Here is a 12542-nt window from a genome sequence, read left to right as displayed (position 1 = left end):
CGCCCGATGCCACTCACCACAGCTATCCGCACCACGGTCATTCCATTCCAGCCATCCGCCCGATGCCACTCACCACAGCTATCCGCCCGATGCCACTCACCACAGCTATCCGCACCACTGTCATTCCATTCCAGCCATCCGCCCGATGCCACTCACCACAGCTATCCGCCCGATGCCACTCACCACAGCTATCCGCACCACTGTCATTGCATTCCAGCCATCCGCCCGATGCCACTCACCACAGCTATCCGCCCGATGCCACTCACCACAGCTATCCGCCCGATGCCACTCACCACAGCTATCCGCCCGATGCCACTCACCACAGCTATCCGCCCGATGCCACTCACCACAGCTATCCGCCCGATGCCACTCACCACAGCTATCCGCCCGATGCCACTCACCACAGCTATCCGCCCGATGCCACTCACCACAGCTATCCGCCCGATGCCACTCACCACAGCTAGCCGCCCGATGCCACTCATCACAGACCAAATAAATATTCTTTCACTAAACAGAAATTTGTTCAAGCGTCACACATTCATTTGGTGAAACGTAACAGCACTTTATTCACCGCTGATTGATGTGTTGGAAAAGAGAACTTGTTTGCTTTTTGCTGAATTTCCAGACAGCATCTATTTAGCTACTGTATGGATAATAATACATACAGTCTAGCCTAGTCCAACCCCCCCACACACACAGACAAGAGAGAGAGAGGACATGATGGGAGGAGAGAGGGGACATGGATGGGAGGAGAGAGAGGACATGGATGGGAGGAGAGAGAGGACATGGATGGGAGGAGAGAGGACATGGATGGGAGGAGAGAGAGAGGACATGATGGGAGGAGAGAGAGGACATGGATGGGAGGAGAGAGAGGACATGGATGGGAGGAGAGAGAGGACATGGATGGGAGGAGAGAGGACATGGATGGGAGGAGAGAGAGGACATAGATGGGAGGAGAGAGAGGGCATGGATGGGAGAAGAGAGAGGACATGGATGGGAGGAGAGAGAGGACATGGATGGGAGGAGAGAGAGGACATGGATGGGAGGAGAGAGAGGCTGCTGAGACCAGTGCTAGAACAGGAACAAGCCCTGCTAATTGAGAGTGGCATCAATCATATTTTTCATGTTTAGAGATTAGATGATCAGAGATTAACCTAAAATTAGCCTACAAGAGCAATGCACAGTTGAACCCCAGTCGGTCTGATAAGGATCAACAAGCCATCCATGTCGTACCATTAACAGGATCATCAAGACTAGAGCAGTCAGGCGTCTTTGATCCGATACCATCTCCTGCTTTCCTGGCTGAGATCCAATCTTGGGTATAAAGATGAGCTGCCCCCTCTCTAAACAGAGGGGTGGATGGTGGGGGGGTATACAAGGCAGGGCACCTACTGTACTGCATTTGGTGATGCCTGATTTGTATTGTGTATGTGTTGCATAGATAACATGGTTTGGGGGTGGGAGAAGGAGCCCCAGGCCTGTTCATCATTTCAGAGGTGTAGCAGCCAGGGTTTACCCTAATTTACTCAATTCAATTGAGCTTCTAGCCAGCTTAATCTCCATAGGGTTCCCTGCTAAGAAAGAGAAAGGTAATGGTATAGGTCCCAAATGGCTCCCTATTCCCTATTTAGTGCACTACTTTTGACCAGAGCCCTATGGTAGTGTACTACATAGGAAATAGGCTGCCATTTGGAATGCAACCAGGTTCTTAGGTGGGATATTGACCTGCATTAGTGCACGGGAGTCTAAACAGAACTGACTGGGTGGACAGGCAGATCAACGGTTTTATTTATGCAGGCAGAAAGAGGTCATATCATCATGTTGACCCATTCTGTCCCCTTTTTAATTTAGTATTTATTTAACCTTTATTTAACTAGGAAAGTCAGTTAAGAACAAATTCTTATTTACAATGACGGCCTTGTTCAGGGGCAGAATGACAGATCTTTACCTTGTCAGCTCGGGGATTCAATCTAGCAACCTTTCGGTTACTGGCCCAACGCTACCTGCCGCCCCATACTTGGCTGCCTTTTGACAAATAAAAACAATCTCACTCTTTTCTTTATCTGGTGCATTAACAGTAGAGGAAGAGGTGCAATAGAGGTACTGTGTGTGTGTGTGTTCACCTGTAGCTGGTCCCATTTGTGTGTCATGGCATTGACTCGCTCGTGGAAGTCCGGGGGCAGCTGTGCTCCGCTCCTCCGCAGGCTCTCGGCCCAGCCCAGGAGGTGTGTCTTCTTAGGGAGCCACATCCTCATCTCCACACTGTTCCCCTGGGGACAGACACATGCAAGAGACATGGCTGAGACATTGTCTGCACACTACAGTACATACTGTAGAGCAGAGTTGCTCAAGATCCACAACACTGACTATGTCATCCATTACACTGGTGAACACAGCACTGACGATGTCATCCATTACACTGGTGAACACAGCACTGACGATGTCATCCATTACACTGGTGAACACAGCACTGACGATGTCATCCATTACACTGGTGAACACAGCACTGACGATGTCATCCATTACACTGGTGAACACAGCACTGACGAGGTCATCCATTACACTGGTGAACACAGCACTGACGAGGTCATCCATTACACTGGTGAACACAGCACTGACGATGTCATCCATTACACTGGTGAACACAGCACTGACTATGTCATCCACTACACTGGTGAACACAGCACTGACTAAGTCATCCATTACACTGGTGAACACAGCACTGACGAGGTCATCCATTACACTGGTGAACACAGCACTGACGATGTCATCCATTACACTGGTGAACACAGCACTGACGAGGTCATCCATTACACTGGTGAACACAGCACTGATGATGTCATCCATTACACTGGTGAACACAGCACTGACGATGTCATCCATTACACTGGTGAACACAGCACTAACGATGTCATCCATTACACTGGTGAACACAGCACTGACGATGTCATCCATTACACTGGTGAACACAGCACTGACGATGTCATCCATTACACTGGTGAACACAGCACTGACGATGTCATCCATTACACTGGTGAACACAGCACTGACGAGGTCATCCATTACACTGGTGAACACAGCACTGACTAAGTCATCCATTACACTGGTGAACACAGCACTGACGAGGTCATCCATTACACTGGTGAACACAGCACTGACGATGTCATCCATTACACTGGTGAACACAGCATTGACGAGGTCATCCATTACACTGGTGAACACAGCACTGACTAAGTCATCCATTACACTGGTGAACACAGCACTGACGATGTCATCCATTACACTGGTGAACACAGCACTGACTAAGTCATCCATTACACTGGTGAACACAACACTGATGAGGTCATCCATTACACTGGTGAACACAGCACTGACGATGTCATCCATTACACTGGTGAACACAGCACTGACAATGTCATCCATTACACTGGTGAACACAGCACTGACGATGTCATCCATTACACTGGTGAACACAGCACTGACGATGTCATCCATTACACTGGTGAACACAGCACTGACGAGGTCATCCATTACACTGGTGAACACAGCACTGACGATGTCATCCATTACACTGGTGAACACAGCACTGACGATGTCATCCATTACACTGGTGAACACAGCACTGATGAGGTCATCCATTACACTGGTGAACACAACACTGACGAGGTCATCCATTACACTGGTGAACACAGCACTGACGAGGTCATCCATTACACTGGTGAACAATGCAGCCCCCCTGCTGCACACAAAGGCAAACAAACATTTATATGAATACAAGCGCTGATATTTTGTGCCATAAACTGAGCATGTGTGTGTTTAACTCTGCGTCGGTAAGCAGGTCTCCATCCAGCCTTATACAGTCTGAAGTTTACATACACGTAGGTTGGAGTCATTAAAACTCGTTTTTCAAACACTCCACAAATTTCTTGTTAACAAACTATAGTTCTGGCAAGTCAGTTAGGACGTCTACTTTGTGAATGACAGAAGTAATTTTTTAACAATTGTTTATCACAATCCCAGAACAACAGCAGATGAACCTTGTGAAGATGCTGGAGGAAACAGGTACAAAAGTATCTATATCCACAGTAAAATTAGTCTCACATCGACATAACCTGAAAGGCCGCTCCGCAAGGAAGAAGCCACTGCTCCAAAACCGCCATAAAAACACAGACTACAGTTTGCAACTGCACATGGGGACAAATATCATACTTTTTGGAGAAATGGCCTCTGGTCTGATGAAACAAAAATAGAACTGTTGGGCCATAATGACCATCGTTATGTTTGGAGGAAAGAGGGGGAGGCTTGCAAGCCAAAGAACACCATCCCAACCGTGAAGCACGGGGGTGACAGCATCATGTTGTGGGGGTTCTTTGCTGCAGGAGGGACTGGTGCACTTCACAAAATAGATGGCATCATGAGGTAGGAAAATTATGTGGATATATTGAAGCAACAGCTCAAGACATCAGTCAGGAAGTTAAAGCTTGGTTGCAAATGGGTCTTCCAAATGGACAATGACCCGAATCATACTTCCAAAGTTGTGGCAAAATGGCTTAAGGACAACAAAGTCAAGGTATTGGAGTGGCCATCACAAAGCCCTGACCTCAATCCTATAAAAAATGTATGGGCAGAACTGAAAAGGCGTGTGCGAGCAAGGAGGCCTACAAACCTGACTCAGTTACACCAACTGTGTCAGGAGGAATGGGCCAAAATTCACCCAACTTATTGTGGGAAGCTTGTGGAAGGCTACCCGAAACATTTGACCCAAGTTAAACAATTTATACGCAATGCTACCAAATACTAATTGAGTGTATATAAACTTCTGACCCACTGGGAATGTGATGAAAGAAATAAAAGCTGAAATAAATCACTCTCTCTACTATTATTCTGACATTTCACATTCTTAAAATAAAGTGCTGATCCTAACTTACCTAAAACAGGGAATTTTTACTAGGATTAAATGTCAGGGAATGTGAAAAACTGAGTTAAATGTATTTGGCTAAGGTGTACGTAAACTGCTGACTTCAACTGTATATAGTACAGTAGCTACATGTCGGATGAAAAACGTCACGACAGGCCTGATTTTGTCGGTAAACTTTCCAAATGTCGACAAAACAAAATACGCTAGATGATGCGGTGGAAACGCCTTTATGTGAAAATATTGATACAATAACCATCACATCGAAGTAAACTTGGAGTCACTCGATGATATGTTGTGTAGTCCTCCCATTGCGAAAGCATGCCGTTTATGAAACTACATATGAAATAAGTTCTGATGAACTTCACAGAGTGGTGAAAGTGCAAAGTGATGAGCCTGATGCTCCTTTCCCACAAATATCTAAGGTCTTATTCTGATGACATGATGATCAATACTTGGCTTCCTTTTGAGAAATAAAAATAATCTCACTCTTTCGTCCATAATAATCTCATCATGTAGGCTATACCTGCACTGTATCTGCGATTGAGCTGTTGGCTGGAGCACACGTGCCAAGACCAGACAGGACACATTTGCTAGATAATGCAACATTTTCAGTGTCAAAACCATCAGAAGGGTTGAAAATGTGATGGAAACCCATTTAACTTGTATTTTGTACTCAGTACATGGGAGTTTAACAGTGAAATGTATGTGCAGTCATCACAAACTGCCTTTTAGACACAACAAATACATTTGATGAAAACATCTCTGGTGGGAAAATGAGCATTTTGTTTTTATGCAGATTTTTGAATATTTGCATGAAAATCTGTCGCCAATTGGATGGAAACCTACATTGTGTTTGTGTATATACACCAACAAGGAACTTCTTCACAGAAGGACATCAGTGATACATTCTTTCAACAGCAATGTAATTGGACAGAACACACATTTTGTGTAGATAAACTATACATATTATAGAATGGAATATGTTTAAAAACTGACATTTTCAGTTAAATTGCTGAGGAAAAGCTTACTGTAACAGTATGAAAATTGAAGCTCTTCAATCTCACTTATTTTTGGTTAATTTCTCAGTCTTCCCTTCCATTTCATTTTCTGCATCAATAGCTACTTGATTCTAGTTTTCGGTTGTCATTTATCATTACAGCCCAGTCACACTTTAATATGTTCTAACTGTTATCAGCCCAGTCACATTTTAATATGTTCTAACTGTTATCAGTCCAGGAACCATTTTAATATGTTCTAACTGTTATCAGTCCAGGAACCATTTTAATATTTTCTAACTGTTATCAGTCCAGGAAAAATGTTAATATGTTCTAACTGTTATCAGTCCAGGAACCATTTTAATATGTTCTAACTGTTATCAGTCCAGGAACCATTTTAATATGTTCTAACTGTTATCAGTCCAGGAACCATTTTAATATTTTCTAACTGTTATCAGTCCAGGAACCATTTTAATATGTTCTAACTTTTATCAGTCCAGGAACCATTTTAATATGTTCTAACTGTTATCAGTCCAGGAACCATTTTAATATGTTCTAACTGTTATCAGTCCAGGAACCATTTTAATATGTTCTAACTGTTATCAGTCCAGGAACCATTTCAATATGTTCTAACTGTTATCAGTCCAGGAACCATTTTAATATGTTCTAACTGTTATCAGTCCAGTCACATTTTAATATGTTCTAACTGTTATCAGTCCAGGAACCATTTTAATATTTTCTAACTGTTATCAGTCCAGGAACCATTTTAATATTTTCTAACTGTTATCAGTCCAGGAACCATTTTTCATATATTTTTGTAATGGTGACTGTATCACACTTTCTCAAAAATTATCCATCCCTTTCTGATGTTTAATAGCGCCACCTGTAAAAGTAAACGTGTTACTGTCTAACTATCAGGAAATGGTCCAATTTATTTGTTGACAGCAAATATTGATTTCAGGACTCTTCTTGTGTTTAAAAATGGCACACCATTGATGGAAAGTCAAAACATTGCAGGAGAACAAAGTAGATAAGTGATTAAAATGCATGAGATCCAGAACTGGGAGATTAATGCTGAGAAGGATCTTTGATCAAATACACTGAATGCACTGGTGAGTTACAGCCCCCAGCCTGTGTCAACGCTAGAATAGCCAAGGTTCTGCATACCTTAAATAAAGTTGTGAAATAGCTTTGGTAGGATCACAGGACAAAGTAATATAGTACACCTGTGCACAACATTCGAGAGCATAGTTTTAAAACCTGTTAGGGATAGGGGGCAGCATTTTCACTTTGGATTAATTGCGTGCCCACAGTGAACTGCATCCTACTCTGTCCTAGATGCTAATATATGCATATTATTATTGTTATTGTTAACATTATTATTACTATTGGATAGAAAACACTCTGAAGTTTCTAAAACTGTTTGAATTATGTCTGTGAGTATAACAGAACTCACAGGGCAGGCAAATTTCCAAACAGGAAATGGAAATTCTGGGGCTGGTCGAATTTCAAGTCATCGCCTATTCACATCCAAACAAGATATGGATATGTTCGCACTTCCTACGCCTTCCACTAGATGTCAACAGTCAGTAGAACGTGGAATGAATTCTCTAGTGTGATATATGACCGGATGGGAGGGGAATGAGTCAGTGGTCTGGCAGAATGCCAGTTCCTGGTTGCGCACATTACTGTTGATATCGCCTGCGTTCCATGACTCTGTAGACAAAAACGAATGCTCCGGTTGGAACGTTATTGGATATATATGATAATAACATCCTGAAGATTGATTTTCTACTTAGTTTGACCAGTTTATTCGACCTGGAATATAACTTTTTGAAGTTTTCGTCCGAGTTCGCCTGGACCAGCGCCAGCTTTTGGACATGTGAACTAACCGTGCTAGCAAAAGCAGCTAATTGGACACTAGTAATGGGCATTATGGAACAAAACAACGATTTATTGTGGAACTAGGACTCCTTGCACTTCATTCTGATGAAAGATCATCAACGGTAAGGGAATATTTATGATGTCATTTCAGATTTCTGTTGACTCCAACATGGCGGAGAAATATCGTTACGTCTTAGCGTCGTTTTGGATTATTGCATGGTATGCTTTTTTCGTAACGTTTTAAAAAAATCTGACACAGCGGTTGCATTAAGAACCAGTGTATCTTTAATTATATGTAAAACATGTATCTTTCATCAAAGTGTATGTTGAGTATTTCTGTTATATGACGTGGCTCTCTGTAATTACTCTGGATATTTTGGAGGCATTTCTGAACATGGCTTCAATGTAAACCGAGATGGAATGGAACTGTGTGCTCTCCAAAAAAATAGAGTCACGAGGTAAAAAGATGAGGAAAAATCATCAAGGATTCAAAACTTTAATTCATTCCACGTATTAATGAGTAAGTACAAAAGACTGGAAATGTCAGCAGAAATGCAGTCATACATAAACATTTCATGCATTTTTGTAGATTCATCTTATCTATTAAATTAAAGTTTGTTCAGAGTCTGTAATGTGTTGAGACAACAGAAGTACGACTCCATGAAGTGAGTTGGATGCCTCCGTATTTAAATGAATTTATACACAGTTATATGTCAACACATTGCCAGCCACCATGAACCAGGCACTATGAAAACTCAGTTAACAAGTTAACATAATCCAAATTCTTTACAGGTCAAACATGACCACATATTAATCATAAAGATGACATTAAATGAGAATATTCACACATTCCAGTGCTTGTAAATACTAAGCTTGTAAATCTCAATGCTTGTAAAGCCTAGCAATGGAATAACTGACAAAATAGCATGTTGTGGTGGTAGAGATTGACTCAAGAGAATCCTCTATAGGGAATATGATCTCTTTTACCAACAAAGCCAACAAATATGATAATTACTTCATCAATTTGGGGGCGGGGGGCGTTCATTGATGTCGTGCCAAGCCAACATCCTCACTATCTACAATTTGCTGTTGACAGAGTCAAAGGAGAGGAAGACGGGCTGGAGAGGAGAGGAGGAGAGAGAACCCCTCCATTGATGAGAGAGAGAGAGAGAGCCCCTGCAGCTGATGAGAGAGGGGCTCTGTCTCCCTGATATATGGACAAGCTCCAGCCATGAAAGAACAGGAAGAAATATTCCGTGTGTTCTTTAAGAGGAAAAAGAAAACATCAAACCCTTGATTCAGATATAATTCTAGACTGTTTTTGAAAAATGGAAGCACTAAGTTGTTGAGTGGGGTTTTGTGTGTGTGTGCGTGCGTGACTGAGTGAGTGTGTGTAATGAAAATCACCCCGGTTGAAAGAATTCTGCTCAAACGGGTCTGGAACAAAAGGCCTTGAAACACTGTTAATTGTCACCATGGTGACCAGAAGAATAAGCCATTTTACAACTGGTATAGAAGGCTCACATTGAGCACCCAGTGAGTCAAGAGTTTCTTTTTTTCTGCTTCTTAGTGTTAAAGAACAAGGTGCCCAGTCACTCTGGGGTCAGCTACAGACCCAGGAGAATTTCCACCGGCTGTTCCAGATTTCATCTAGCGTGGAATCTTTCTGTGTTTAATGAAAGACTCACAGAAGACGAAAAAAACCTTTAAAAGAAGCAAACAAATTGGATAAACAATGTGATCATTCAGGGAACCATGAATTCAGAGAAAAGGTTGAGTCAAGAGAAGTGTAGGATGCTATTGGCCCGTACAATGTGAATTCTGACCTTTGGCCCAAGGAACCATGGGAATTCTGTCACTGGCATAACTGCAGACAGTAGTGATAACACAAGGTGGACGGCAAGACGGAATCCTCCCCTCTCCGTCCCTCCCTCCATCATTCTGTCCAAAGAGGATGCATTACACAGATTTCCAAAGTGCTAATGAGAAACTCAAGAGGATCAATAGACAAAGAAGTGCCCAGTCAGCCTAGAGATTGGTAAAGAAAAAAGGAACAGCAGGGTCTTTGATTTATTTGTGAAAAAAATACTTGCTAGTGGACATCTAAACTCCTTACAATAGCTTCTCGTTTGAAATTCTATGATCAGGGTCAAAATATTGTTTTATTCTCTTTTTAACAACCACTCTCAGTTGGACATTTGTTGAATAACCTCCCTCCCTCCCTCCCTCCCTCCCTCCCTCCCTCCCTCCCTCCCTCCCTCCCTCCCTCCCTCCCTCCCTCCCCATAGGCAGCCCATGGATAATGCCATTCAGTGGCAAACAAAGACAGTCTTTATCCCAGCCCTGGGTCCTAAGCTCAGCTGCATGCAGTGTGAAGGAATCTGATAGAGAGGAGAGAGAGAGAGAGAGAGAGAGGGGAGAGAGGGTTCAAACCCCCAGCCCACACTGCTCCACTCCTCTCCAAGCCTGGTTGGTATTTATCTTTACCAGACAAACACAGGCAACAATGCAATCAGCCAAGACCACCATTTTTTTTGTGAGGGAGAAAAACCCCAAACTTTGGATCGTTTTGCCTGGCTGGGCCTCAGTGAGAAGACCAAGAAGGAGTGCTTGGCTGGGTGGTAGGCATCGCTAAGCAGCACAGTTTGTTTAACCACACATGTATATCCTACAGGAAAGTATAAACCAGGCAGCTGAACACACTGGGAGGGTTGACTGCCACATGTCTAGCTGAATAAAACAATAGACATACTGTAATATCGTTGCTCCACAACGTGCCATGTAGATGAATACCACACCGGCCTGAGCAGTATACATGGTACCTTTCAAGTAGATGGGAAACATGTTATATCTGCAGTGTCATTTGAAATTGGCAGAACTGTCCGAGTAAATTACATTTGAAGATTTTGAATAGGTTTCTTTCTTCCAGCTTATTCCATTTGAATTAACTGGGAAATCATATGACATAGCCATGCATTGTTAAATGGTCCTACGTTGCATTATCCATGATATAAATGAAATTACAAATATTTGATCTACTAATAGAAGATCATAAAACTACACTATATATACAACAGTATGTGGACACCCCTTCAAATGAGTGGATTCGGCTATTTCAGCCACACCCGTTAATGACAAGTGTATAACATCAAGCACACAGCCATGCAATCGCAATAGACAAATATTTGCAGTAGAATGGCCTTAATGAAGATCTTAGTGACTTTCAATGTAGCACCGTCATAGGATGCCACCTTTCCAACAAGTCAGTTCGTCAAATTCCTGCCCTGCTAGAACTGCCCCGGTCAACTGTAAGTGCTGTTATTGTTAAGTCGAAATGTCAAGGAGCAACAACGGCTCAGCCGCGAAGTGGTAGGCCACACAAGCTCACAGAACGGGACCGCCGAGTGCTGAAGCACGTAACAATCGTCTGTCCTCGGTTGCAACACTCACTACCGAGTTCCAAACTGTCTTTGGAAGCAACGTCAGCACAATAATTGTTTGTCAGGAGCTTGGGGAAGGCCCTTTCCTGTTTCAGCATGACAATGCCCCTGTGCACAAAGTGAGGTCCATACAGAAATGGTTTGTCGTGATTGGTGTGGAACAACCTGACTGGCCTGCACAGAGCCCTGACCTCAACCCCATTAGACACCTCTAGGATGAATTGGAACGCAGTCTGAGAGCCAGGCCTAATCACCCAACATCAGAGCCCGACCTCACTAATGCTCTTGTGGCTGAATGGAAGCAATGTTCCAACATCTAGCAATGTTCCAACATCTAGTGGAAAGCCTTCCCAGAAGAGTGGAGGCTGTTATAATAGCAAAGGGGGATCAACTCCATATTAATGGCCATAATTTTGGAATGAGATGTTCGACGAGTATGTATCCACATATACTACATGACCAAAAGTATATATTTTTTAGTATTCCTCATTAATAATTCAATTCTAATTAAATCACCAGAGGTCTGTGCTGCGAAAGAGCAGCATTTTATATCCATGTGGAAGGTTTTCCCACAGACCCTCTCCTCTCCCAGACCTTCTCCTCTCCCAGACCCTATCCTCTCACAGACCTTCTCCTCTCCCAGACCTTCTCCTCTCCCAGACCCTCTCCTCTCCCAGACCTTCTCCTCTCCCAGACCCTATCCTCTCCCAGACCTTCTCCTCTCCCAGACCTTCTCCTCTCCCAGACCCTATCCTCTCCCAGACCCTATCCTCTCCCAGACCTTCTTCTCTCCCAGACCTTCTCCTCTCCCAGACCCTATCCTCTCCCAGACCTTCTCCCCTCCCAGACATTCTCCTCTCCCAGACCTTCTCCTCTCCCAGACCCTCTCCTCTCCCAGACCCTCTCCTCTCCCAGACCTTCTCCTCTCCCAGACCCTCTCCTCTCCCAGACCCTCTCCTCTCCCAGACCTTCTCCTCTCCCAGACCCTCTCCTCTCTCAGACCTTCTCCTCTCCCAGAGCCTTTCCTCACCCAGACCCTCTCCTCACCCAGACCCTCTCCTCTCCCAGACCCTCTCCTCTCCCAGATCTTCTCCTCTCCCAGACCCTCCTTCCTTTTCTCTCTCTCTTAATGTCTCAGTCCAAACAAAGCATTTCTTAGCAGACAATTAAGTGTTCATTTTTAAAGATAATTAAAAGGCCTTCCTTGGAGGGGCTAGGAGCGAGGCTGACTGAAAATAGTTAAATTCCTCCTCCTAGCCCTGTCCGTCCACGGTGAAGGAGAGAAAGAGCAAGATAGAAAGAGAG

At 43.6% G+C, this 12542-nt stretch overlaps 1 protein-coding gene across 1 annotated transcript in view; it reads right to left on the bottom strand.

Moving 5' to 3' along the window:
• LOC110505775 (A-kinase anchor protein 6) overlaps positions 1 to 12542 on the bottom strand; it is a 234487-nt gene that overhangs the window by 29859 nt on the left and 192086 nt on the right. Inside the window, exon 10 of the mRNA XM_090221110.1 lies at positions 2124 to 2270. Within this exon, the coding sequence (XP_090077236.1) occupies positions 2124 to 2270 (147 nt within the window). The remainder of the gene's footprint in view (positions 1 to 2123; positions 2271 to 12542) is intronic.

This window comes from Oncorhynchus mykiss, chromosome 25, assembly GCF_057628025.1.
Source record: "Oncorhynchus mykiss isolate SJ-2025 chromosome 25, ASM5762802v1, whole genome shotgun sequence".
NCBI classification, from domain to species: domain Eukaryota; kingdom Metazoa; phylum Chordata; class Actinopteri; order Salmoniformes; family Salmonidae; genus Oncorhynchus; species Oncorhynchus mykiss.
Note: the sequence above shows the minus strand (reverse complement) of the source record. Positions and strands in the feature narration are given on the sequence as shown.